The 26,568-nt window shown below is 63.8% G+C and overlaps 1 protein-coding gene across 1 annotated transcript in view; it reads right to left on the bottom strand.

Moving 5' to 3' along the window:
• Positions 1-26,568, bottom strand: part of KCNN3 (potassium calcium-activated channel subfamily N member 3) — a 123,545-nt gene that overhangs the window by 70,637 nt on the left and 26,340 nt on the right. Inside the window, exon 2 of the mRNA XM_059413841.1 lies at positions 18,975-19,070. Coding sequence (XP_059269824.1) covers positions 18,975-19,070 — 96 coding nt within the window. The remainder of the gene's footprint in view (positions 1-18,974; positions 19,071-26,568) is intronic.

Raw genomic sequence — 26,568 nt, 5'->3', positions numbered from 1 at the left:
CTTCCTGAGGAGCCCGGGGTGGCCCCGAGCAGCTGCTCTTCGGACGGGGCCACCCCCAACCCCTGGGACCAGTCCCGAGAGGAGGAAGAGAGGCCCCGGCGTGCCCACCTCACCCCTTCCCCGAGGACGGGAGGCAGAGACGGCTTCGCCGTGGGGACTCTCAGTGCTCCGATGGTCACCACGTGACCACGCACGCTGGGGCAGGGTCGTGCTGATTCCCGGGACTGTCGAGGACGGGGATGGGGAGAAGTGGGACCCTGGAGCCTGGCCGAGCAGGGCGCCAGTCCGGCTCCTCTAGGAACCAGCTGTGTGATCTGGAGACTCCGAGCCTCAGGCTCCGGAGCGGCAGCACGGCCAGGCCCGGGAAAGGAGGTTCTCCGGGGCGCCCACCCTGACGCCACCCATCACTGCCCAGTTCTGTCCACTGACCTCGTGGGAATTTGCAGTGGCTCACCTGACTCACACGAGAGCCTGTCCCTGTCCCTCCCCTCTGGCCGGAAGCTCTGGGATCTGTCATGTCACGGCTGTAGCCCCAGTGCCCAGAAATGAGCAGCGTCCTTTACATCTGTGCTGAGTGACCTGAACAGGGCACAGGGCCAGCTTGTGGCAGGGGCCAGGGGCATGGTGGTCAGTCCAACCCAGACGCCCAGACACCCTGAGGCCCTGGACACCTGGACACCTGGGTACCTGGACACCCAGACATCTGGACATCTGGACTCCTGGACACCAGGAAACCAGGACACCCAGACGGCTGAGCATTTGGAGCAGAAACCCAGGTCTGGCCTGGAACAAATCTGTATCTCACTGTGTGGACTTGGGTGAGTGGCCTCCCCCAGAGGCCTCAGTCTCCCCCGTTCGGCGAGGAGGGTGATCAGAAGACGGCCGCTGAGGCCCTCTCCAGGATTCTCTGGCTCTGCATGGACTCTGGGCCAGACAGGACCACGGTAAAAGCCACGCCGGTACCGGAGCCTACATGTGACCCTCAGCTCCACAACCACCGTGCAAGAGACGCAGGAGGCCCAAGTACCGCTATGGCGGGGGAGGTGGGCATGTGAACAGCTAGCAGCCGCCCCCAGACCCACTCCCCTGCCCCATCGGCCTGGCCACCTGGCATCAGGCCTGGCAGAGTCTTACCAGCTTGGAAGTGGCTGGAAAACCCAGGAAGGAAGGGAGGAGCTGAGGAAGTGGGGAGGGGGGAGGGGGGAGGGGGAGGGTAGAAACAAGCCGGCAAGGATCCAGCTGGGGGTGTCACTGCCCCATTCCCAGACGGGGGGCACTGGCGATCCCCAGGAGCAGCGAGCGACAGAGCAGGAACTAAGGCCGAGCCTTTGCCAGGATGCCTCCCCGGCTCGGCTGAAGACCGCGGTGGGCCAGCCGCCAGCCGCCAGCCTCCTGCCTGGTCCTCAGGGTTCACTCCAAGTGAAAATCAAGGCACGAAGCCTCGGCCAGTCCGGGAGTGGGACCTGCCTGCACACCTTCCAGGGGCCAGCAGCTCTAGCCCCAGGCCCCGCGAGGGAGAGGGGGAGGGGCCCGCGGGGGAGGTGCCAGAGTGGGGGTCCAAGGAGCCTGAGGCCATTGAGGTAGGAAGGGGCAGAGCCTGAGCGCAAACCCCGGGGTCCCCCTCCCCGCCCCCTCAACTCCCCAAGGCCGAGCAGACGGGGTGCTGAAGTCCGTGAGCCCCGGAGCCAGTGTCTCTGTCCCACTAGCCTGCAGTCTCACACACACACAGGGCGCCCGTGGACTCCGCCCATGGGGGCAGCTGAGTCCCATCCAATGGGGATGGGAAGAGACGAGGGCTCTCCCGTCTGAGCTTGGTCAGCAGACGGCCTGGCCCGTTCTGAGACAGGGTCAAAGGCTCAAGGTCACTGCTCCTCCCTGGGTGAATGCCCAGTGGGGCCAGGCATTTGTCCCATCCTGGTCAGGCCCCAATGTGGACAGCCCCTGTGGACCAGCTGGTCAGAGGAGGGACGGGCGAGCCCCCGGGGCCCCTCCGGAGCACCCAGGTGCCCTGGGGACAGGGAGCCCAGGGCTGACAGCAAGCCTCTCCCGACCTGCCGCAGGCAGTCGAGGGCAGGACCCCCGGGAAGGGCCCCAGAAACCCTGTGCAGCTGGATTTGAACTGGCTCCGAGTGCGGGGGTATCTGGGGTCTGCACCCCCAACCAGACCATCGGCTGCGCTCTTACAGAGCCGCCCACCCAGCTCACTCTGAAATAAGAGGAAAGCCTGTCTCTCCGGGTGCTCCTGAGCCTGCCCAGCAGACCAGGCCACAGCCCTGCTGGAGAAGCAGCGGTGAGCGCTGCTTCCATCCAGCCTCCGGCTCCCTGTAGGTCAGTGCCCATCGGATCCCCACGGGGGCCAGGCCCCCTGCCGATGCTGGCGCATGTGGTGGCCTCCCTGTCCTCACAGAGCCGCGGCTCTACCCCAGGGCCCGGACAGGGGAGCCAGCGCTGGTTTGGGCCCTTTTCTGGCCCAAACCCTCACCTGGAGGCCAACGCTAAGGTTTGATGTGAGCTCACAGGGTGAGCTCGGGTCGGGCTTGTCACAACCTGTCAGGATGCAGGAGCCCCAGGGAAAGCCCTTCCCGGACCAGCGCGGGCACCCCCTCCCGGGCATCAACTCTGGGGCTGGACAGTGGGAGCAGGAGTCTCCCCGGGCCCAGGAAGCAGGAACTCCTTCCCTAGATGCCAGGCCTCCCCCAGAGACACTTGCTACACGGACTGTGTCCCCCAAGCTGGCAGGAGGACTCAGCCTCCCTTGCTGGAGACTCTGGGCGAATCCAGGATGAGGGGCGGGAAGACCCCCCCCCCCCCGGGGCTGTCTGTCAGGCCTCTCAGCCCTGCTTCCTCCCTCACTGTCCCTGAGGACAGAAAGCCACTCCTCCCGGGAGAAAGGGAGCGGGGGCCCTTTGTGTCCTGAAACGAAGTGTCAGCACGGGGCACTTACCATCCCAGACACCCCCAGAGCCACTTTCCATTCTGTTCTGCCCACGACACTACGGGCAATCTCTGTGTGGCTTCTGGGGGGCCCATTCACGGGAGGGAAATGGATCAATGAGAAAGCCTGGCCCGGGGGGCTCTGGAGAGCTCAGTCATTCCTCTCCCGGGCCCAGCCGAAAGGACGGAGGGCGCGGTGCCCGCCCCGGAACGCAGAGCTGACCAGAAACGTCCTTTGACCAGGGAGCTATTTCTTGTCTTCTATACGGGAGAACAAAACCGCTTTCTGAGGGACATCTCTCACGCTTCAAACAAATGTCCCTTCCGTGACTTATTTTTAAGTGCACTTGCCTGCGAACGCACCGGAGCAAACGTGGGGGCCGGGGGGGCGCCGGACGCACAGCGGCTCCAGCCCCCCACCCCACGCAGGACCCGAGGGGGAGGCTCCCTGGAGCGAAGCCCAGATGATGCTCCCCCACTGCATGAGGAGGTGTGACCTAAGCCCTCTGCCCCAGGGCAGCCTCTGCGGGGGGTGGGGGGACTCCCTTCAGAGCAGGGAGTAGAGCAGAGCCCAGCCTTTGCCCCTGCCCCTCGCCGCTTCGGGGACCGCACCTGCCCAGCCGCCTGCGGGCACTGCTGGGACGAGCCGACAGCCTTGGCCGCGCTCCTGTCACAGGCTGGGCCAGGGCCCCCCAGAGCATCCAACCTGGCCTCCCGCCTGCGCCTCCCGAGCCACCGGCTGCTCAGCCCGGCCTGGCCCGGTTGCCACAGGGGTGGGGGCCTCGCTCTGGCTGGGAGGAGGGCTCGTAATCACAGGGACCGGGCGGTAAGAGCCAGTCTGTGGTGAGTGGCCACAGGGCCCGCCGTCCAGGCTTGGGGAAGGGGCTTCACTAGACGTCACCAAAGGTACTTCCAGGAGACTGCCGGCGGCGGACGAGTACTTGTAACCCCAGCCCAGGAGGCAAGACAGCCCCTGAGTGGTGACAGAGAAAACCGCGGAAGCCCTCCAGCCAGAGCCGGGCCTCTGATCTGACCTGAGGAATCCCGTTCTGCCCCGTGCCCGCGCGCCCGCGGGAGGACTCCAGCCACAGCCCCACCATCCCTGCTGCTTCCTCTTCTGCTGGTCCCGCCGAGACGGGGAGGCGGCCTCCCTCCTGGGAGCAACCCCGCTGCCGCTGCCGGTCAGGAGAGCCTGCCCCCGTCTGCGAGGGCCCCGCCTGCTGCACATGGCAGGTGCGGAGCCGCTAGGCTCGCCGGGGCCACACCAAGGACGCCTCACCGGGGGGACGGAGCCCGGGGTCGCCCCGCCTTGGCCCCAGCTGTGGGACTGGGCCTTGGTCTCAGGAGGGGCCCTGTGACCTTGTTCTGAAGTGCCCTGGGGCTCCCCTTCCCTGCGCAGACTCCCAGAGGCTCTGGCCAGAAGAAGAGGGGACATCAGTGTGCACCTGCCAGGCACAGTGCGGGGCTGGAGGCTGGGGATGGCAAACAGGCCCAGGACCTGCCGGCGTGTGGCGACAGGCCAGGTCAGGGCTGCAGGTGAACAGTCAGGCATCTGGACGTTTCTGACAGCGAGACCCTGGGAGCTGCAGGTCAGACGCGACGCCTGTCACGTTGGGAGCAACCTGCCGTCTTTATTGGTTCCCACGATGGCCCTCGGAAGCACCGCACCTGCTCTTGTCCCTCCACACACAGCGGATTTTCTTCAAGACCAGGAGACCCGCAGCCCCATCGAGCGTCCTCCCGACCCCCGGCCTCCGGGGCCGACAGCCGCTTCCTTCTCAGGGCGCGTTTCACAGCTTGAACCCAAGCGGTGTTGAGTCCTGTTAGACGTGTCCGAGCCAGCGGGCTGGGAAGCACGCCAGCGGCGAGCACGGCCAGCAGCGGCAGCAGCTGCTCCCACAGCTGGCAGATGTGCTGCCGCTGCTGGCTGTGTGGGCTGACGCCAAGCACGGGGTCCACGGGGTCAGGGGGGACAGAGGGACACCTCCCTCAAGCAGCCTCCCAGGAACCTCACTGCCACTGAACGCGCCACGGGCGTGGCCGTCCCTGTCCCCGGCGGCGCCACGGGCCACTGCCCTGCCTGCTCTTTGCTACAACTGCCCCTTGCCCAGTGGAGGCCCCGGACTCCAGCGGCAGCAGGTGCAGCCCACTTTCCCGAACCCACCGCTGCAGAATGCGCCCGGCAAGCGGATGGGGAACCAGTTAGGGTTTCATTTGCGCTTCGGGACACACCTTCTCCTCCACGGTCCCTGGGTCCCCACGGCACGGGCGTCCCCCTCTTCATGACCCCAGGAGAGTTCTGGGTCCAGAGCCGAACCACCACGCTGCGCTTAGGTGCCCACGTGTCCCCCCTTCCCCGCCTCAGCACCCCTCACTCCCTCCCGAGACCACGCGCTGTTCGGGGCGGGGAGTCCACCGGCCCCGGCCCCGTCCTGGCACCGAGGAGGCAACTGGGAGTGGGGAGTCCAGCGGCGCTCAGCCGAGAGGAGGGATGCAAGCGAGACTCATCGTCCTGCCGGGCGCCCGACGCCCTCATCCTGCTTCCACGGTCCCAGCGGCCCCACCCCCCGGGCACCCTGTCCCGAAGGTGAGGCCGCCGAGAGAGGCGGCCCCTCACCCCAAGGTCACAGGCAGGAGCTGGCACGCTGGGACCCACGTCCCGGCCGGGCTCCGGAGCCCGAATGCAGTCAGACCCCACACGCTGCCTCTCCCCCCAAGCAGGCGGGACAGAAAATCTCAGCGCCCGCCGCCAAGGCTGTGAAACAGGCAGAGTGACCTTCCTCCAGGGACTCCGCTGCCTTGTGCTGGACTTTGCTGAGGGCAAAGGCAACCTTAGCCCAACTGCCCGGACCCTTACGTCCGCGGTAACATACCCGAGATTCCTCTGGAAACTCCGCTACCGCTCCCCGCCCCCGCGTCCCTCCCCCGCCCCGACTGCCGAGATACACGTGGCAATTCCTCCTCCGAGCACAGGACCCACGGAGACCCATCTGAGGGACCTCACGACTGAGTTTCACTGAACAGTAATAAATGGCCTTTCCCGACAAGAGCCCGCCCCTCGGCATCCTGGAAACCCGCAGGAGGCGGACCGTCTCCCTAAGCCCTTCCCAGCTGGGAAGTACATAACGGGCCGCTCCTCACGGCCCCGGCGCAGCTCGCCCGTCCACGGGCCTGTCCCCCTGCTTCAATAAAACCACCTTTCTGCACCAAAGACGTCTCAAGAATTCTTTCCTGGCTGTCGGCTTCAAAGTCCAAATTTCCACATCAGTGAGGACGTCTCAAAAACCAGTTTATTGTATTTTCTAGGAGAAACCCTTCAGAGAAATATAACATGCAAAGGGGAAATTAATACAAGTCAGCCCCGTGGACAGCCCTGACAAGGGTCCGACAGGTGCAGGAGGCAAACAGGCCCACTCCGGGGGCCTCCGTGCATGGCCATTTCTGAGGGGGAAAGCGGGAGACACGGCCACACAGGACAAGGGCCATGAGCTCAGTCTGGGGCAAGACGGACTGTCCCCACAGTCATGAGACTGCGGCTGTGGTGCAGGCAGGCCATGGACCGGCTCGGAGCCGCGACCCACATCCTGCTCCGTCTAGAGTCACCTGGAGGGGGACCTGGGGGCTCAGCCACCAAGCGTCTGCCTTTGGCTCAGGTTATGATCCCGAAGATCCGGGGTTGAGCCCCCTGTCGGGCTCCCAGCTCAGCGAGGAGTCTGCTTCTCCTTCTGCCTCTCTCTATCCCTGTCTCTGTTCGAATGAAAAAATTAAAAATCTTTAAAAAATAAAAAATAGAATCCCCTGTGCAGCCCGGGAAGCCTATGCCCAGTGCCGCCCGGGAGCAATTAGGTCTCGGAGGGATGTGGGCTGCAGCGCTGTTGTAAAGGTGGTGCTTGAGGTACCCGGATGGCTCGGGAGCTGAAGCCCCGGCCTCTGGGTTTCCACGGACCTCCGTGGTCATAGGTCATAGGGTCATAGGGTCAGGCCCCATATGGGTCTCCCCGCTCAAGGGGGGTCTGCTTGGGATTTTCTCTCCCTCCTTCGCACAGCCTCGCTCTAGATAAATAAATCCTTACAAAAAAATAAAATTAAGTAAAGGGTGATTGCTGAGTGATCCAGCCAAACGTGAGGACCCCTGGTCCAGAGCCTGCATGGGTGACTCGCCAGAGCAGCGGCTGTCCTGCTGGGATCCGTGCCGTGTGGAGATGCCAACCGGTTAAACTCCCTCCGTCGCCCCCACCCCCACCATTCAGGCCCGTCCTGGGGGAATGAGTTGCTCCTGGTTTTCTGGGGCACCTCGGTGAGAGCTGGCGGGTCTCAGGCCGTGTGGCTGCAGACGCAACTCCAGGCTCGCGACTAGGGACGGGCCATCTAACGCAGAGTCCTCATCTGCAAGTTGGGGGGACAGTGGCCCCCTGGACGCCCACATCCTAACCCCCAGAACCTATGAATATGTTCCCCCATCCTAACCCCCAGAACCTATGAATATGTTCCCACATCCTAATCCCCAGAACCTATGAGACCCATTCAGGACTCCGGACCTCCAGAACCTTGTGACAATAAATGTGTGTTGTTTTCAGCCACTAAATGAATAATAATTTGTCCCAGCAGCTGCAGGAGACGGACAGCAGCTGTGCGCGGAGAAGCCGGAGGCCGTATCAAGGTTAAACGAGATGAGGTGTGCAAACACGGCCTGGGAACAGTTAGCTGCCGTCACCACGTCTCCCGTGGCCATCCTCTGGGGGGCTGCCCCCTCTCCGCACCCCAGCTCCAGAGCGGGATGCATCAGCCCTGAGCAGGCGGGGGGCCTGGCCTGTCCTTGGGAGACCGGGCAAGCAGCTTCCTAGCACCTGTGCGACGGTCAGACGCCTCGGGCTCTCTGTGGCCCCTGCGCCGCCTGGGCAGGTGACAGACCACGCAAACCCGCGCCGCCACCCAGACAGCTCCCACCACACGGGAATGTGGCACCGGCCCCGGGAACTACGTTTACCCTGAAGGGACACCCAGATCAGAATGTCCTCTGCTGCGTGACCCTGCCCTCAGCGTCCCCCTGGTCCTGTTTCCAGAGCCAGGCAGGGCTGGCTGCACAGCTCAGCCCTGTCAGTTCGACTTGAAAGCCACACGCACGAAGCCAGCCCATGGCGACAGACACCACGTGCTCAGATGGGACGGGGGGCAAGGCTGGAGCGCACCAGCCAGTAGAGCCGCAGGACAGGGCGGCACCGGAAGTAGGCAGGTGTGGACAGTGCCCACAGGAGCTCAGAGAGGAGGAAGGAAAGGAAGCCTGTGTCCTGGCAGCCAGCCCCAGCGGCAGGAGCCACGGCAGCAGGGCCCCGGGTGGTCCTTGCCCACAGCAGCGGCTCTGGACAAGCCGTCCCTGACAAACTGAGAAACCCCCGCACCAGGCTGGGTGAGGTCACTGACCCCGCGCGGAAAGGAGCCCAACCCACCACGCTGTGGGAGAGTGGCCTTGTGGCCGGCCTTGTGGCCAGCACGCATCCCCAAGCCTATAGTTGGAGTCCCGCGGACAACACAAGGATGCAGGCGCCCTGCCTTGGGCCACTCGGTCTCCAGGCCGCATGGAACAGTGTATTCTCAGGGAAGAGCAAAACTGTAAAACCCTTGAGCCTCTGGTAAAGTCTCACCTGCTCCGTTCCCGCACCACATCTGCAAGGATCCGACGGCACAGGCTCTGAGAGGCCCTGACTCCCAGTGAGGTCCTGAGCTGCCGGGGGGACCCTGGGGCCGGCAGATGTGCTTCCCAGGGCTCTCACTGGGGAGCCGGAGGGTGCCAGGGATCTGCCTCTGTCTCCCTAATGCCCTCCCAAGGAGGGAGACCCGTCACCACTTCCTCTGACCTGTGCTGGGCTGTGGGTCGGCACGGGTGCTGGCTTGGGGCTAGGGTCTCTTCCCATCCCCACGGGTCTCAGCATTGCGAGTGAGGCCTCCCAGTCACCCAAAAAACGCGGTGCTCGTGTGGCTGGGGATGAGCTCGCCGTCCCCAAGCCCCTTCTGGTGGACGGGGCTGTGCTTCTCTACGTGCGGGTGACGGGCTGCCCCCAGTCTGCTCGCCAGCCCCCGAGCCCCCCCTTCTCACCACGGCCGTGTGGCGTCCGTCCCCCACTCCCTGCTCCACGCCTGCCTGAGCACACCCCTTCCCTAAAGCCCCCCTCATCCTACCTGAGCCCGGGAGCTCTGCCCAGCCCTGGAGGCCCATCCCAACCGGCCTGCCCGGCACCCGGGGGTCCGTGCCGTGCCCACCACACCTGCCGCCTGCGTCACCCCAGCGCTCGGGCCAAGGCGGTGGTGGGACTCGAGCCTTATCTCCCCGTTCGATCACAAGCCCGTTTAGGGCAGGGACCTTGCTGTCTCTGCAGTGCCCCGCTCAGAACAGACCTTCAATAGCTCAGAATCAAATGAAGTAATCACCTTTTGTCCGGGCCTCCAGGCGGCAGACGACGGTTGCTATTTCTAACAGCAGCAGGAAGACAAACAGTGCCCTGCCCACCCCCTCCCCCAGTTCCACACACAGTGGTGATCATTCCTCTTTGCTCTCAAACCAACAAGGTTTCTAGCACATTCCGGCAAGAGGCACCAGAGAGGGCCAGGAGGAGCCTCGCCCCAGCTGCACAAAGGCGGGATACTGAGCCAGGGCAGGGGCCCGAGGAGGCGACGCCGAACACAGCCCCTCGGAGCGGCCTCGCAGAGCCCAGCCCAGTGACCGCGGCCGTCCTGAGCCCGGTCAGAACGGGTGGCCGTGCCGTGGCCGGCCGCGGATGCCGGCGTGGGGCTGCGGCCTGCAGACCGCAGGTCAGCAGTCACGCCGGGCCGGTGGCTGGGGCCGGGAGCGGCTTCGGGACTGTCGTGGAAACATGCTGTTGTGAAGCCTCGTGGGGCGGCGCGGTGCTGACCCTATCCTGCAGGCAGGCGGGTCCACTGGCGGCGGCGGCCACCCCACGGCTCACAGCTCCTCCCCGGCAGGGAGTGTGGCTCCGGGAATGCAGAGCAGGTCTTCTTCTGGGAGGGTGGGCTTGCGGGGAGCACAAAGCCACAGCCGAAGCAGAGGCCACAAAACGCTTGGGACAAGAAAGAGCCGCAAATCCTTGAATTCCTGTCTGTCCATTCCTCCTGTCTCTAACCCACGGACAGGAAGAGTCTCTCCCCAGATGCCGTTTCTGGCCCCAGGTTTCTATCCACGGTTTGGATGCAACGATCATGTCAAGCGCAGGAGGACCCCCAGCACACAGACAGGACCCGGACAGGCGAGACGGACAAGCTGAGGAAGGTGGGGGGCTGCCAAGCAGGCCAACCAAAGACGAGGCTCCCCCCACAAGGCCAGCTATGCAAGCAAGGGTGGGAGCCGGGGTCAGGGACGCGGAGCCGGTGGCCTGGCGGCTCTGCGACAGGCGCGTTTTCATAAGCACGAGATTCCGAGCTCACAACCAAGCTGGAAGCAAGGCAAGGGCGCCAACTGTCCTTGGCTGTGGGGACAGAGCACGAAAGCAGGTGCCTGGCGCTCCGTACTGACCGGCTCGCAGGCCTTGGCAGGTGCAGACCAAGTGGGCTGAGCGGGGAGCAGGGGGGCAAGGCAGACAGGGCTGCTGCGAACCACGCCGGGGAGGTCGGGGGTGTTTCATCTGGGGAGGAGAAGACCCTGGCAAGTCCAACCGGGGAGGCTAGGGGGTGAGGCTGCTGACCCTTACCACAGGACAGCCAGAAGGACAAGGAGGTACGGGGTGGGGGGGGGAGGAAGCCACTGAAGCCTGGTCCCCAGCCCCGGCCACCGACAGGCCGAGGCTCAGCGTCTAAGGGGAAGGCCAGCTGCACTCCAGGCAGGCCTCGGCTCTCGGGCCCTGGGAAGGGGCAGGAAAGAACAAGAGCCAGGAGGGGCCTGGCCAGCCAGCCAGGAAGGCTGCATCGTGGCAGGGCTGCATCGGACGGCACGCCAGGCCCCAAGTCACACAGCTACTGCTGTCCTCAACATGCCCGGCCTCCTCTTGCGGCTGGCCTTGGACCCAAGGGGAGGACCCCAGGGAAACTAGAAGGAAGGGGCTTCTCACAGGCAGAGGGGACCCATGGAGCTGAGCAGAGGCTGGGGTCCCTGCTAGAGGGGCGGCCGGGGCAGAGGGACAAGGAGCTGCTGCCTGGTCTATTCTGGTCACCATCCACCTGGGCTCTGCCATGGTGACCTGTGCTCATTTTTGGACAGTCCTCCTGGCTCAGCCCAAATTCCGGGCTGCCTTTGGGCCCTGTGGGAGCGGAGACAGGAGACACAGTCCATGGCCAGAGCTCTGTCCCCGAGGCGCTGAGGCTTCACAGGGCTGGGCAGGGCTGACCCGGCTCCGGCCCTCCCCCACCCCGCCACAGAACACGGGGCCTGTCGCTCGCCTCTAGGCCTCAGCTGGCTTCCCCCACACAGGGACGGTAACAGAACCCACCTCCCGGCACCGTGAGGAGGCCTTCCTGCGGTCACAGGGGCACAGCCGGCACACACGAGATCAGCAAGCAGAGGGGACACCACAGGCATCCATGACATTACAAACCACTTTCCCGATCTAACCTGAGGGTCAGGGCATGGCAGGGCCGTGAGTGGGGACAGGGGAGACAGGTTCATGTCTGCGCACGCCAAGCTGGCAGGAGCGGGGGCCTTGGGGGGACGCCCACGCCCATGGGCCATGGTGGCGTAAGGTTACATAGGAAAAGACAAAGCCAGCTCTGGGGGTGGACGGCGGGGTGAGCTGCACAGTCGTGTGTGGGACTCACGGACGAGGCTCCACTCTGTAAAAATGTCGGAGGTTGTGTTCCGTGTGGTTCACCACGTGCTGAAGGGACAGACTCACGATGTGGCCTACAGACCACAGCCCTGGCACCCCACCACCACCCCCCAGGCCAGTGTCTGTACCACGGTCAGGGCAAGAGGGCCCTGCTCGACTCAGCTGTCCTGACTTCTTTAATTCAGAGATAAACCAGGCCCGGCTCGTCTTCTCCAGTGACTGGGTGTTGGAGAATTCGACCAGAGGTGATTTTACCATCTTTTTTCTGGGGACACTAGAACACTCACAATCTTCTCGGTGGTCCAACGGCATGACAACCATCCAGAACACGAGACACTCCCCCAATCCACGGAGAGCTGGCTGTCTTTAGAATCATGGCATCCCCACAATGTCCCACGCAGTGACCAGCACAGCAGGGACAGCCATGGGGGCAGCTAGGAGAAGACACAGGCCAGGGAACCTTGGGGGCCTAGTAGCAATGACAGTAGCAATGATGACACTAAATGGGAGGGATTAACCCTGGGCAAGGGCGGCCCACACAGGCCCACAGGGACACGAAATGTGCCGTGTCGCTGGGCACTGGGCCCCGGGGCCTCGGGCAATTGGATGTCCATCCTCAGAGAAGGCGACCGGGAGTTGGCACTGGGAAGGGAGGCTGGTCACTGACTCTAATTATCCTAAAAGCTTTTAGATGTCGGGCCAGTTCATAGTTGTAGGAGACGTACCAGGAGTCCCTTCAAACTCTAAGATGTTCGAGCCAAAGAACTGTCTGCGATCTTCCCCGTCTCAGGTTGGAGGCTATTCGGAGGCGAGAGTTAGCTCCCTTCCTGGACAGAGGCCAGGGGGGCTGGAGAAGGGCAAGGCCACCCGGATAGCCCCACACAGAGACAGGGCCCCACGAGGGTTCACAGGCAGAGGACACCCCCTCCGTGTCAGGCTCCTGGAGCTAAGGAAGCTTCTGGAGGAGCTGGTGAGAGGCCTCCGCTGGAGTCACTGAAGCTCTGCCAGGGCCACGGTTTTGAACCTGCTGACAGACACTGCACGCGCCCTGTTGAGGCACCGAGACAGAGCGACATTTCTAGGTGACATGACAGAAAGTCAGTAGCGGTGTCTGAGACAACACAGGCGGGCCCGGTGGGCTCCGGGAGGGCCACAGGGCAGGGAAGCCCTCTTTGGGGCAGGAAGGGTTAAACCCAAAGGTTTAAAGATTTAGCAAATAAACCTAAAATGTCACATGGAGACTGCCAGGCCAGTGTGGTCACCATGGCAATCAGTGGCCGGCGGCACAGGGTTGAGGAGGGACCAGTGACGGGGGTCGGGCTCCACAGGGCCGGCGGGCTCACAGACCCGGGCCCCGAGCCACGCAGCCGCAGAGGCCAGAACAGGGCTGTGGCCACGGGGCCAGTTGGCCACACAGAGGCTCCTGGCTCTCCTGGATGAGGGGGAGGCGTCGCCTGCCTACCCTCATTCCTTTCCTTGTTCTCACTGGACACCTGCTCTGGGAGGCGCTCGGGCTCCGGGACACAACAGTGAGTCACGTCGCCCCCTCTGCACGGACTCACCGCAGGGAGCGGGTGCCGGCACTCAACGGGGCTACACTTGACGGAGGGGTCGGAGCCAGCGACAACCTAGCTCCTCACCCACGGCCCAGGGTGGCGGCGGGCAGTCCTGGAGGTCTTGGAGTCTCAGGGAGTGCCTGGGCCACTGGCCCATCTTGGAGCCAGTGAAGGCAAGTGAAATCCATCAGCCAGCCAGCCAGAGACACCCACCCCTAGGCAATGTCCCCCAGAGGCCTTCGAGGACAGAGACCACAACGCACTGTGGTCAGGCGCCCGCTGTGTCCCCTGGAGGACAGACATGCCTTCCTTCTCTTCGTTCGCCACTGCCCTGAATGCTCAGGCCGGTCTCTGCTCCCGGTGAACATGGGACTCACCCAAAGCCTCATCTCCCTGCGACCTTGCCCTCTGTGACCACACAGAGTCACACATACCTCATGTGATGGCACTTCTTAGGCTGGTCCCTGTGTGTCAAGGTCTAGGACAAGCGGCCTCCAAAGGCAGGAAATGGCCTGCATTACTTCTGGATTCCCAGCATCTGACCAGGTAGTCCTGGGAGTGGGGGGTGAGTTCAGGGGGGGCCTTCTTCCACCGAGAGAGTGAGGGTGAGGGTCTGGAGCCAGACTTCGCCTGGACTGTCCTCCTGTTCCCCAGCGGGAGACACCACCAACTCATCCAGCATGGGGCCTCGAAGCATCTGGGCCAGGAAGGCCTCCCGCAGCCCAGAGGGCAGTGTCCCTGCGCGGCCTGTGACACACACAGGAGGGCGCTCAGGCCTGTGGTCCTGACACGCCACGGGAGGCGAGCTCCTCTGTGAGGGGACATTCTCTTGAACATAATGTATGTCCCACAATTTGAAGCCGAGAACTTACCGGCATTTAATGGAAACACCTGCTGAGACACACTTGCCAGATCCCAAGTGTCCCACTGCACAGGTCCGTGTCCCGACCCAGCGGCTGGAGGCCCCATCTCGCTCCCGCCCTTGTGTTCCTCGGGTCCAAAGCAGGCTAGAAGCCTCTGGAAGGTCTGGAGGAGATCACACCCCCAAGCAAGAGTGGCGGCCTCAGTCCTTGGACTTCGGACGGGACCCGCAACCACGGGCAGAGTAACCGCCTCTGAGGCTCCAGCGCACGCGGGGCTGGACGCGTGAATTTTCTGCCCCTTCTCTGGGCCCTGTAGCTTCCCGCCCTGTGGCTTCACCAAGGCTCTGCCCCTCCCTCCAGAATGGGGGAGCTGCCCCCCACCCCGGCCCCAGGCTCCTAGCCAGGGCACCTCCTCCCCACGAGAGCAAGCCCCGCCTCCCATACGCTCCTAGAGAGCCCTGACCCCTGCCGGCTCCTGGACCAGAACGCTGCCCATCATTTCCTCCCGTCCCGACTGGCCCCTTCCTGGCAGCGGACCGACACACGCAGTCCCTGTAAAAGCGGACCAGACACCCCTCCCTTAGCAGTGCGTCCAGCTGCCACTCTGGCTTCCTGCAACCCAACAAGTTAGCTCCAAGACCGGCCTGCACTCCCCGTCTCACTCCACCACTGCCCTGTGACTGCCCCAGTGGAGGAGGGGCACAGGGACCCTGGCCCCAGCCCAAAGCCCATGACCCATGTCCCCAGCTCCTCGACCTCCTCGACCTCCGGGTCTCCCTGACGGTTCCTTCTCCTTGGGGGGTCTGTCATGTCTCTCCTCCCAACCACCGCCCCCCTCCCCGCACTGGGGGCCTCTGCAGCCCAGGCCTGGAGACAGCTGTGCTCCTCCCTGCCCTCCCCTGCCAGACCTCAGACTCCGCAAACTGACCTGGTGATCACGCCCACCTCCAGCTCCTGGCTCCTCCTGGGGCTTCAGTCTGAATGGCACTGCCAGCCCCTGAGCTACCTGAGCCGCAGGAAGACTCCTCCCCCGCTGCAGACAGCACCTCCATCCCAGCTGGTGACCAAGTCTGGGCAGTTTCTCTGCTCGACTCCTCATGCACAGTCCTTCCTGCCCTGGCTCTCGTCTTGCCGGGTTAGGTCATCACCAAGCGGGGCACACAGCCTCCCGCTGGGGCTCCGTCCTTCCCGGGATCCACGTCCTCTCGCCGACGACCTTGTCCCGGAGACAGCGGGGCGCGCTGCTGTTTCCCTCTCCAGGCCTTGGTTTGTTTTGCACAAACTCTAACACACGACAACCCTTCGTTGTGGACACTATTATCAGCCCCATTTTGCAGAAAGGAAATCAGCTAAGAGGGATTAAGTAACTCCCTTAAGGCCACCAGAGACACGAAAATGTGACCAAGAGCCTGATTTGAACCCACACCCGGCCACCCAACCGTCCGCATTCCCTGCGGCCCTGCCCTGCCTTCCAGGTGGAACCAGAGACCTTAGCGGGAGCCATGGCTTCGCTCAAGGGCGGTCACGACTTCGGGAGCAAAGGTGACTGCGGGGTTCCCAGCGCCGACACTGGGCTCCTGTGCCAGATGCGGCCCAGAGTGGACCCCACTGCGTGTGAGGCCAGTGCGAGAGCGGGGGACAAGAAGGAGTCCGGCGCGTGGGCGCCAGTGGCCTCTAACAGCAGCGCTGCAGCCCCAGGGCGGGGACAGGCGCTGCCGGGGGCTGGGGGTGATGCCGGACCGGGCCGGGGCTCCCCCAGGGAGAGCACTATTGTCGGAGTTTTGGTAAATAAATGAAACGCCTTGTTTTCATGTGTGCACATCTTTCCTGGCCTGAGGTTACAGATGCCTGAGGCTCTGAATGCTCCCTGCCCCCAAAAGCCAAGCAGAAGAACCTGAGGAGAAATGGAGCAGCCGTCTTCCAGCGACAGAGCTGCCCTGTGGGAGCCCCAGGCCCCCAACCCCCATGCTCGGGGCCGAACAGATGTTCCCGCAAGGCCCTCTTCCCCCCGGCGGAGAGCAGACTTTCCAAGAACCCGCGCGGCCCATCACAGAGAGCCACCCTTTGGCAGGAGAGAGCCCCCTCGGTGGGCCTTCCAAGCCCGAGGCTCCAGACAGAGAGCCAGAGTTGGGTTAAGAGCTACCCGGTTCCAGAATTCTCCCTCGAAGACACAAGCCATCGGGACTGACAGGAGGGGAACGAGTCCAGGAGGCACCCCAGCCTCCCACGCGCCAGGGCCGGCCCGGATGCGAATGTCCAGGGCGAATGTCCACACAGGGTCATGTGTCCGAGTCACATCCCCCGCAGCTGGTGCGGCCAACGGACGTGGTGGGCGCCCATCGCACGGGCCCCTAGCCCCGCCCCTCTGAGGAGCCGGGCCACACGCCCTGCTTCCTGTGGCCCAGAGGCCTCCCCGCACTGCCTCACCCCTGCAGTGTTCCCAGCACCGCCCTCCCCCAGCGGCTGCTGCGCCCAGACCTAACCCAGAGCAATACAGAGGAGGATGCTTAGGGTCCCGCTTCACAGATGGGGACACCGAAGCCCAAGACCACAGGCCGAGGAAGAGTCCCACGTGCTCGGAATCTAGGGCCCTTTCACTCAGACGCCACAGACCCCTGCTCTGTCAGCCACCGTGGGCCCCTGGACAGGCAAAGACTCGTGACATCACCATCCCTAAGTCTGGGGAGAAAGACCCAGACAGGCAATGCAGTGTGGTTGGGCAGGGTGCGTCCTCGGGAGCCTGCAGGAGCCAGCTGCCTCCGTGCCGACTGCCGGGACCCAAACCCACCCGCGTCCCTCGGGCACGAGAAGGTCCAGCTCCACGCACAAATCATTTCACTGGAAAAGCAAGGGGACAGTGGGAGCCAGGGACTGGTGACTCCCCTCGTGACCTGGGCGGTGGGCCCGGGACCACGGGGCACAGCTCTGGCGGCTGAGAGCCCAGGCAATCCGGGCTGAGGCGCGGCCGCAGGGGGGAGGGTCATCCACCTGGGGGGGCACAGAAAGAGGTCACAGGAAGACCAGCAGGTTCCATTTCATAAACACCTACCCTGGACTCCACTGGTACCCCCCTCAGGGTCCAGCAAAGTGGGTGAGGGTACACCCATACTTCACATGGGGAAACTGAGGCCCAAGAAGCTGTCACTGACCCCAGGTCATGCAGGCTGAGGTGTCCGAGCCAGGACTCAGTGCCACCGGTTTCAATTTGTTTCTCCAAACTGTGAGGTCCAGGCCAAAATAAGTGCCCAGAACAGCGTCCCCTACTGCCCGTAATTTGGGCAAAGCGGAGAGGGCACCGAGTGAGCTGGGGCCCTGGGCCGGGCTGGGCCAGCGCTGAGGCCGTGGCTGCAGCCCGAGCTGGGAACACGGACCCCACAGGTATCAGAGGATGGGGCATCTGGAGTGGGAACCGCAGCATAGGGCACAGGCTGCTGCCCGCTCCCCGCCCCCCTCCCTCAAGCGGGGGTCCCCGCTGAGCTCCGGGATTCTGGCTTTCCTCTTGGGCCTGGGTGATACCTTCCACACAGGCCAGGTCAATAGGTAGCAAATGGCCTCCCTCCAGATGACAACGCGGTTCAGAGGGGTCAAGGGAATCCCTGGGCCCCACAGCTGGTTTGGGCCAAGGGAGAACCTGGGCCCTCCGGCCTGTTGTGGCCTCTGCAGGGGGCTGACTGGACAGCGGTCAGGGTCAAAGGCCCCCAGCTCCACGCAGCTCCGAGCCCCTGACAGACCGTGGTGGTGTGCAGACGCAGCCCTAGTGCACACGTTCTGTCTGAGCGCCTGTGAGCCCGGAGAGGTACGGCTTCCAGACCTGTGTCCTCGGGTCATCCACAGCTGGGAGCCCGGCCAGCCAACCCGGGGCCACGGACACCTCTGAGAGCATCTGCCCGAGCAGCCGGCCCCATCTGAGAAGCCCCACAACAACAGGGACAAGATTTGCATGGCGTTTCCAGCTCACAGAGCACTCCTTGTCCTGTCCTCTGCAAAAGGTGTTCCAGACAGACGGAGAAAGGTCATGGCTGGCCAAGGACTCACTGTGGGACGAGGTCCCAGCCGGGACTCAGCCCAGGTTTTCTGACGGTGAGCTCTGGTCTTTGTCCGTCTGTCGCCCGCAGCCCAGATGTGGAGCTGGCGGCGCTCCCCCAGCCCTGGGACGGGGATCCTGTCCAGACTCCCATGCATGGGAGGAAAAGCATCTGGAGTTCTAGAATGACCCAGCCTGCAGCGGAGGGGCCTGGCAGCGGGGGCTGGGGTCCTGAGAAGTTGATGCAGATTTCCTCAGTCCTGCCTCCGGCGCCGGCCCAGAGAGGCTGCCTGTCTCCGGCCTGGATGTGCACCCAGAGGCCCAACCGGTACTTCTCTGGGGGCCGAGTCACTTCTGAGCAGTGAGAAACAGCAGCCCCTTACCCACATCAGACTCGCATTCCACTGAGAAAGCGACACCCCCCCAGCCTTCAGGGTCCAGCGGCATAAAGGCCACACCACTGAGACACGCAGAGTGCTGCTGGTTTCTGGGGCTGTGCACGTGAGCACACGCGTGTGTGTGCGTGTATGGGGACATGAGATGGGGTTGCCTTGATCGGGTCGGGAGGTCGGTGGTTCAAGCCCTGGAACTGTCCGGCAAGAGACAGAAAAAGTACAGGGCTCTCACACTGCCTGGTGAGGGTCCTGACCGGGGCAGCCCCCCAGATCTGAAGCCATGTTCGCCTCTGGGATCCCCAAAAGAAGATGCCGTCACAAGCGTTCTGAAGGCCCAGGGCAACCCCAGTTCCCTCTCTCGTGAGGGTCCAACCTGGAAGGGAAGGGCCCTGACGTCCGACGCCCTCGGGGCGGGGGGAGGTGGCACGTACCTGGACCTCCCGCGTGTGGTAGGCAATGATCAGGCCCAGGAGGATGACGGTGGACAGACTGATAAGGCATTTCAGGGCCAACGAAAACATGGAGTCCTGCGGGAGAAACGGAAAGAGAATTAGGACAGTCGGGAAGGAGCCAGCCACGGGGCTCTGCAAAGGGAGAGGGGCTCAGGGGCCCGGCCCAGGGGTCCCTCGGGATGAGCACCCCCCCCCCCAGCCTCAAGCCTGCTTGCATTCCTGGGGCTCAGTTCGCAGGCGTTTGGAAGTCCGCCTCGGTGCGCCTAAGTCGTGCGATCATGACTCCTGCTTGCCCTGCTTTTCACAGTCAGGGAGTCAGTCTCTCGCCAGCCTGGGCCTCCCTCCTCTCTGAGCCTGAACCAGAGGACTCCTGGGCTCCTTCCGGCTCTGACCACGCGGGGTGTCCGCGTGAATTAGAATGTCCTGCAGGTGTTCTCCCCCCCAGGTGAGGTCAGGAGCAGGGAGGGAGGCACGGGTGGCAGAGGGGCTGCTGGGGAGCCAGGACGGGTCTCCCTGCAGGGGGTGGGGCAGGCCGGGGTGGGCCCCCGTGTTCACGGCCCCTTCCAGCGCCGGGCCACACAGGCTCCGGACGCGGCCCCTTCCCAGCTGTGTGACCTCATGCTGTCCGCTCCTCCTCGCTCTGCCCCAACGGTCCCCTGTGTCCGTTGGGGGTAACGTGAGACCCTGCCTCCCAGGGCCGCCGGGAAGAACAAGGCATGTTTGGAGATGTAAAGTCTCCAGACCTGTGCCCAGCAGGGTCAGCTGTCCAGGCTGGGGCGCAGCACCCTGCTGGACATTGGGAAGCCAGGAGGTAGGGACAACCCCGGTCCCCCGGGAAGATGGGGACACCACCTGAGCAGAGCAGCCGGTGGGCCAGGCGGCAGGTCCGAGGGCTCAGTCCTGAGACGCGCAGCCTGGCAGCAATGGCCCCGCGCCCGCGGCCAGCGGCTCTACGAGGCAGCTTCTGCTGTGCAAGGCGGCGGCACATGGCTGCTCTCATCCGTGCTCACAATGGCCTTTGGCCTCTGTCCCAACTGGACGTTACAGGAGGCGGCTCCAGGGGTGAGTGGCTTGGGCCCGGGTTCAAAGCCAAGGTTTCTGACTCGCACCCAGAGCCCTGCCCTCAGACTCCCGGCCCTTTTGCGATGAGAAACAAGCAGGAGCGAGGTGGGACCCACGGGAGCAGATCCCAATGGCAGCCCTGGTCGTGGGAGGTGTCTCCCAGCTAGGAGACGGTGAACGGCCAAGTGAGGCCCCACAGGGCTGGGGAGGGCACCACGGCCGGAGGGGACAGACCACCCTGGACGCGCTCAAAGGCAGAGGGACAGCGGCTCGGGTCTGCAGGGTTAGGTGGTGGCGTCCAGCTGGGCAAGCTCGGGGGTCGGAGAGGCCCCGGACCCGCGGTGGCCCCGTGCTCCCCAGCCCTCCCCCCGCAGGCCGAGACAGCAAGAAGCTCTCCCTGGGTCTGTCGCCCCCCTGCAGGCATCTGGTACAGTGGCTGGCTGGGCCCCGCTTTGTGCTGGGGACCCGAGGAGAATGAACACAACCGTGCCTTCCCTCCTGCCTGCTCCCTCGGACGGTTCAGCCCTTCTCACTGCTGGAGCCCTGCGGGACTAGGGGGTGATCAGCTGGAAGCTTCCGCCGATCTGGTCTTGCACAGGCCCTAGTCTGGGTGCCGCGCAGGCTCCCCAACCAGGAGCCCTCCATCCACACTGCCCCAAGGACCGTCTACACCTCAGCCAGCTTCCACGGAGGCTCTGTGGTCCACACCGCAGTGCAGAGCTGGCGGCCGCTGGCTCCACACATGGACAGGGCCTCAGGACACCCTGGGGAGGGTTCCCATCTCTGAGAGCAGGACTGGGTGCTGGAAACACCACCCAAGCCTCGAGGTCCGACCTACTGAGGGCTGAACACAGCCCTGACCCGGCCGCTTCGGGACGAGGCGATCATCCCGACAGGGACAATGGGGCCGGCTCTCCCTGCTCGTGAGCCGGAAATGGCCCCAACTTCTCCCTCCAAGGGCTCAGAAGGCTTCTGGGGAGCGTCACGGCTCCCCTGGGAAGGCCTCGGGATCAGCTGCACATTTCAACATCTAATTTATTTCTTTTGGCAGAAATGAACTAAAATCTGAATCCGAGTCTATTCCCATCATTTTTAGAGGACGAGGTGGAGGGAAAGGAGCTGCCGCCCCTCCTCTGGGCCTCTTCCTTTTGTTCTAAAACTCAAAGCCCTTACATAAGAGGCGCCTTCCACCCGCTCCTTGGTTCTGGTCAGCTCCAGCCCCACGGGGGACGAGCTTTGTCCCGGAGCCGCGGGACCCTCTCCTCTCTGTGGACCCCGGCATTCTCTGCCACATGTCCATGAAAAGTAAACGCTCAACACTTTTTAGTAGCTGGAAAACATGTCAAAGTCTGGCTGGACTAGAAGTGTCGTCCAGTTGCTAAAATGTGGAATTTCTGTCTTTTCTTTGCTGCCTCAACTCGAGCGAAGCTTGAAATCGATACCGTTCTTGGGGGGACAGTCGTGGGCAAGTCAGCTGCGCCCACCCCATAGGGCACCGGCCACTCGCTTTGCCCCACAGGCTCCCACCAGACGGGCCGAGGGGCTGCTAGGCTGGGAGGGGGTCCCCTCGAGTGCCAGCCCTCTCCTCGGCGTCTCGGGGCCCTTCACGACGGAGCGGTGACCCCAGCACAGAGGAACGCGGAGAAACATCCCTGCAGATGAATCCTTTTAAAAGCCATTTATTCCTAAATGCCCAGCGCTGTCAGAGTGGTCACATACATTCGAGAGTGGCCAGCAATGGGCCACCAGGTAGCCACTTAAAACCATTTCTGTCAAGAGTACGTGCAGAGGAAAAGCCTGTGCTACCCGGTGAAAACCCCCGACACCAAAGCCGCATAGATGGTCCTTCCCCTTATTTTTAATTGTTTTACTTTTTTTAACCTGAAAACGACTGAGACTACAGCATCGCACGATACAGAGCGTCGGGGCGCACGGGCCGTCGCGAGCCACCCTGCAGCCAGCCGGGGGGAGCCTGCCGCCCCGAGAGCGCCGCGCACAACAGGGGCTTGACGAGTGCTTCTGGAACTTTGCCCTCCACCCACCGCGCGCCGGGTGCCCCCACAGACCAGGCCATGACATCTCCGTTGTGTCGAGAGTCGGGGAGACAAGGTGACTTCGCCAAGGTCACACAACTAGCCCAGATTTCAGCCATCGACCGGACTTTCCACAGACCGGTCCTCCCCGCCGCCCGAGACCGCTCCACCGTCCTCGCGGAGACTGATGACGGCCACCCATCGGCCACCCATCGGGGCTTCAGATGAGACTTCTGCGGGGGGCGCCGCCTTCCCGTGGGGGGCCCCTACCCACCGGCGAGCCCTCCACACGCCGTGACCTTTTGCCGAGGACTCTGGCTGGCCCACGGCACCGCGGAGGGTGAGGGAGTGTGCGTTCCCGTCTCTGCCCAGCCGCGTGGCCTCCAAACACGGGGCACGATTGTAGTAGCGACGGCAGATCTTCCCAGAGACGCTGGAGTCCTAAATGTGTTTGACTGTTTGCGACACTTGAAAACAAGAGAAAACTGGAGTCCCAGGGGACGGACCGGAGGCTCACCAAGGGAAGAGCGTGCAGGGGACCCCCCAGCCGAGCAGACGCCCCCCAAGCGTGCGTGCGTGTTCCTGCGTCTGTGGTCGCCCCGTGGTTTCTGTCACCAGCCAGGACCCCGGGGCGGGGGACGTCATCTAACACTGGCATGTGCTGGACGAAGCTCTGCTCGCCTCCCTCCACCCCGGAAACCGTAGCTGCAGAAAGGTTCTCCTCTAGAAGGTCACCTTTCCCTCAGCCTCACGGAGAGGCTGTAAACCGACGGCCGCTCGGCGCCAGCGTGACCTCCAGCTCTGGACCGGCTGACCCGGTCAGACACGCTCCAGAACGCGGCGCACGTCGGAACCAGCCCTGGGGCACAGGAAGCCTGGATTCCTGGGTGCCGCGCTCTGCCCCTCCCTCGGCCCTCCTGCCCCTGCCCCAGGACGGCCTTCTGCCCACTCTCCGGCCTTCATGGCGGTGCCCCGCGGGGCTCCTGGCCAAGCTCAGGCCCCTCCCCCGGCGCTCCCGGCCGTCCGGCCGCGGCCCCTGCGCGCCTCCCAGGCCAGTGACTCAAGGCTGTGACAGGCACCACGACGCTCCCCCGCACCGGCTGTCTGCGGGGCCCAAACATTCCTTCACTCCTCCGTCCACCCTGCAAGCGTTTCCTGAGCGCTCAGCCATGGCCAGGCCCTGCGCCGGGCACCTGTAAAACGCCAGGGGCTCCCCACCCCCTCCACCCCAACCCGCTGAGCCGGGATCCCGCCCGGCTGGGGACGGGGCAGGTGGGGAGGGCCCAGAGAAGCCGGGCTAGGATGCTCAGAAACAGGCAAGAAGCCCAGGGGGACGGAAGAGGCCTGCAGGCGGCCCTCTCGGTGACAAGGGGCCCTTGACCCTGACCCTGACCCTGACCCTACGCCCTGCAGGTGAGTGAGGAGTGCAGAGAGCACCTTCCCCACGGAGAGGCTCTGAGCCGGCTCGCTCCCCCACCGAGTCTGGGGTGCCTGAGGGATGTTCCCGAGGGGCCCAGAACTGAGGCTGCACCAGCCACCCTCGCCTCCGGCCCAGATGCCAGCAGCGACTCCGTGAACTGACGGGGGCCAGGAGCGGGGCCCGGAGCAGGGCCCAGACCCGAACCAATGGGAGACAGCGTCTCACCCCGTCCTCAGTCCTTGGGGGATTCTGGCTCTGTTTCGGGGAGCTCTGCTCCCGGCCCAGATGCGATGCGCCTGAACACCCGCCCGCCCACCGGTGCCCCGCGTCCCCCCTCCCTGAGTGCACCTCTGCGGGGCGGCAGGAGCCCAACAGCCCACCGCTGCGAGCTGGCCTGCGTGCCCCAGAAGGATGGGGTCTCCCTTCATGCACTCCTAGGGTGTCACCAGGCACACCGTAGGGCAACAAAGACGAGCCAAGTGTTAACTCTGAATGAAGACGGCCACTTGCATCCTGACTTTGCAGACACAGCCAGGTGCTGCGACCCCTGCTCTGGACCCTCCAAGCAGCCCACCCTCCAAGTGGGCGTCTCTGGACCGGCCCAGGACACCCACTCCCTCACCCGCCACCCGAGCAAGGAGGAGGCAGGGCCCCGGGGGGGGGCGGAGGCTGGCCTGCGGACCATCCAGGCCCTGCCTTCCTGGTGGCATGGACCTGTCTCACCTGCCCCTGACAAGGCCCCTTCCTGGTGGCATGGACCTGTCTCACCTGCCCCCCGACAAGGCCCCTTCCTGGTGGCATGGACCTGTCTCACCTGCCCCCCGACAAGGCCCCTTCCTGGTGGCATGGACCTGTCTCACCTGCCCCCCGACAAGGCCCCTTCCTGGTGGCATGGACCTGTCTCACCTGCCCCCCGACAAGGCCCCTTCCTGGTGGCATGGACCTGTCTCACCTGCCCCTGACAAGGCCCCCTCATTTCACCGCGGCCCTCCCGTCCCCTTCCGGCACGACGGACCAGGGGCAGCCTCAGGTCAGGGCTGGGGGAGGGACGCATCCCAACAGGCATGGCCAGGGCTGGCCCAGTGTGGGGAGGGCCGCGGTCCCAAAATAGCACCCACCAGGTCAGGTTGGCCTGGGGCACTTCTCCGTGGCCTCCACTCAGTCATCCCTAGAAGGAGATGGAGCTTGACGTCTAAGGACACCAGGCGCTGAGGAACAAGGACATTCGGGTCTGAGCAGAGGGACCGTGGCGCTTGGTGAAGCCAGCACGACGGCCCAGACACCAGTTAAGAGATGACCCACCCTGGCCCCGGCTCTCCCCTGCCTGATGCCCCAAGGAAGGAAAAAGGTCATTTGGGAGACGATGATACTAAAATCCTGAGTCCGACGGGTCACTCCCAAGGCCACAGACATGACTCCAGTGAGGGAACCGGTCTCCTCTGTGAGGTCTGAGCCGACAGAGGCCAGCAGGGCGCATTCTCCAGACCACGCTGGTCCATGGTCCACCTTCCTGCCCACTCACATCACGGACAAAGGTTCCGTGCGGTTCAGTGCAACGTTCCATCCCTGCCTCGTGCCCGTCTGGCTCTGCACGGGGACGTCCTTCCGAAGGCAGCCGACAGCTGGCCCCCAAGGGAAGCCCTTGACAAATGTTTGCCGGGCAGTGGGTGTGTAAGGGTCCGTCCCCACAGCCCCAGGAGGGACCTCCACTCCAAGGCAGAGTGAGACCCGGGGTCAATCCCCCAAGATCTCCAGGCAGCGCGGGGCCCGAGAGAAGCCACCGGGCCCCAGCAGCCAGGCCCGCTCTAGAACTGAGGGACGTTGGGGCCACGGCTGAACAGTTGACTCCTGGGTACTGACATCTGAAAAACTTCAGTGATTCTAACGTGCAGGACAGGGATGGGAACTGCTGCTCCAGAGGCACAAGACAATTCCAGAAAGCTGGGCACCACCCCAGGCCTCAGGACAAACTGCCAGCCAGGTGTGTGGATCCCCAGAATCTTGGAGTGAAAAGGAAGCTCAAGGGGCACCTGGGGGCCTCCGTCATTGCGCGTCTGCCTTCGGCTCAGGTCATAATCTCAGGGTCCTGGGATCGAGCCCCGCATCCGGCTCCCTGCTCGTTGGGAAGCCTGCTTCTCCCTCTCCCACTCCCCCTGCCTGTGTTCCCTCTCTCCCTGTGTCTGTGTCAAATAAATAAACAAACTCTTAAATAAATAAATGAATAAATAAACCCTGTTTAAAAAAGAAACTCAAAAGCCATGAAGTTAAATAACACAGGACTCTCTGTGAGAGTCCTGGCATGTGGTCAGTCTACTTGATTACCTCCAGGGACAGGGAACTCACTCCCCATCACTACTTTGGAAGGCTCTGACTTTCTCAAAGACGTGGATTCTGTCTTCTCGGGTGCTCTGCACCCAGTAAAGAAACAAACAAAGCCCCATTTTGACAGTAGTATAGCACCGGAGTCCTGGATCAGCAGGATCAGAATGCCACCAGGCACAGAACACCACGCCTAGAGGCATCCTTGGAGACCGGCCAGCCACGCAGGTTTCACTCAGTGTGAGGACGCGGTGAGCACAGGCTGGCTCAGCACCCATGCAGCACCAGCCAGGGTCGAAACAAGGCTTAGAACCTGGGTGCTAGCCTGCCACCCTCTCTTCTCTGCTTATGAAAATAAAACCACGCTGAATTTTCACACTCTCCATCAGCCGGATCCCTGTCTCGGACATCACCTCCCAGTTTCTCCCCTGGCCGCTGCATCTCCTTCTCCAGTAAACACTCCTGACGGTCTTCTGCCTGCCCCTGCCCAGGAAATGTGAGAGCCCTTGGCCTGCGGGCACCGCCCCCACTCCCGCCCTGCAAGGTGCACACCCACCACTGCTCCTCTCCGGCGGGGGCTGACGCACACCCGCATCCCAGGAGAGGCTCTGGGGAGCATCAGTCCCAACGGTCTCAGGGTCCCAAGTCACAGAGAACCACGTGACCTTGCTTTGCCCCAGGCGGGACAGAACCCCGGGGAGGACTGCCTCCTTTCCCATCCCCCTGGACAGACAGCACT

Source organism: Mustela nigripes, chromosome 10 (assembly GCF_022355385.1).
Source record: "Mustela nigripes isolate SB6536 chromosome 10, MUSNIG.SB6536, whole genome shotgun sequence".
In the NCBI taxonomy this organism is placed as follows: Eukaryota; Metazoa; Chordata; class Mammalia; order Carnivora; family Mustelidae; genus Mustela; species Mustela nigripes.
The sequence above is the reverse complement of the archived record's forward strand: the minus strand, read 5'-3'. Positions and strand labels throughout refer to the sequence as shown.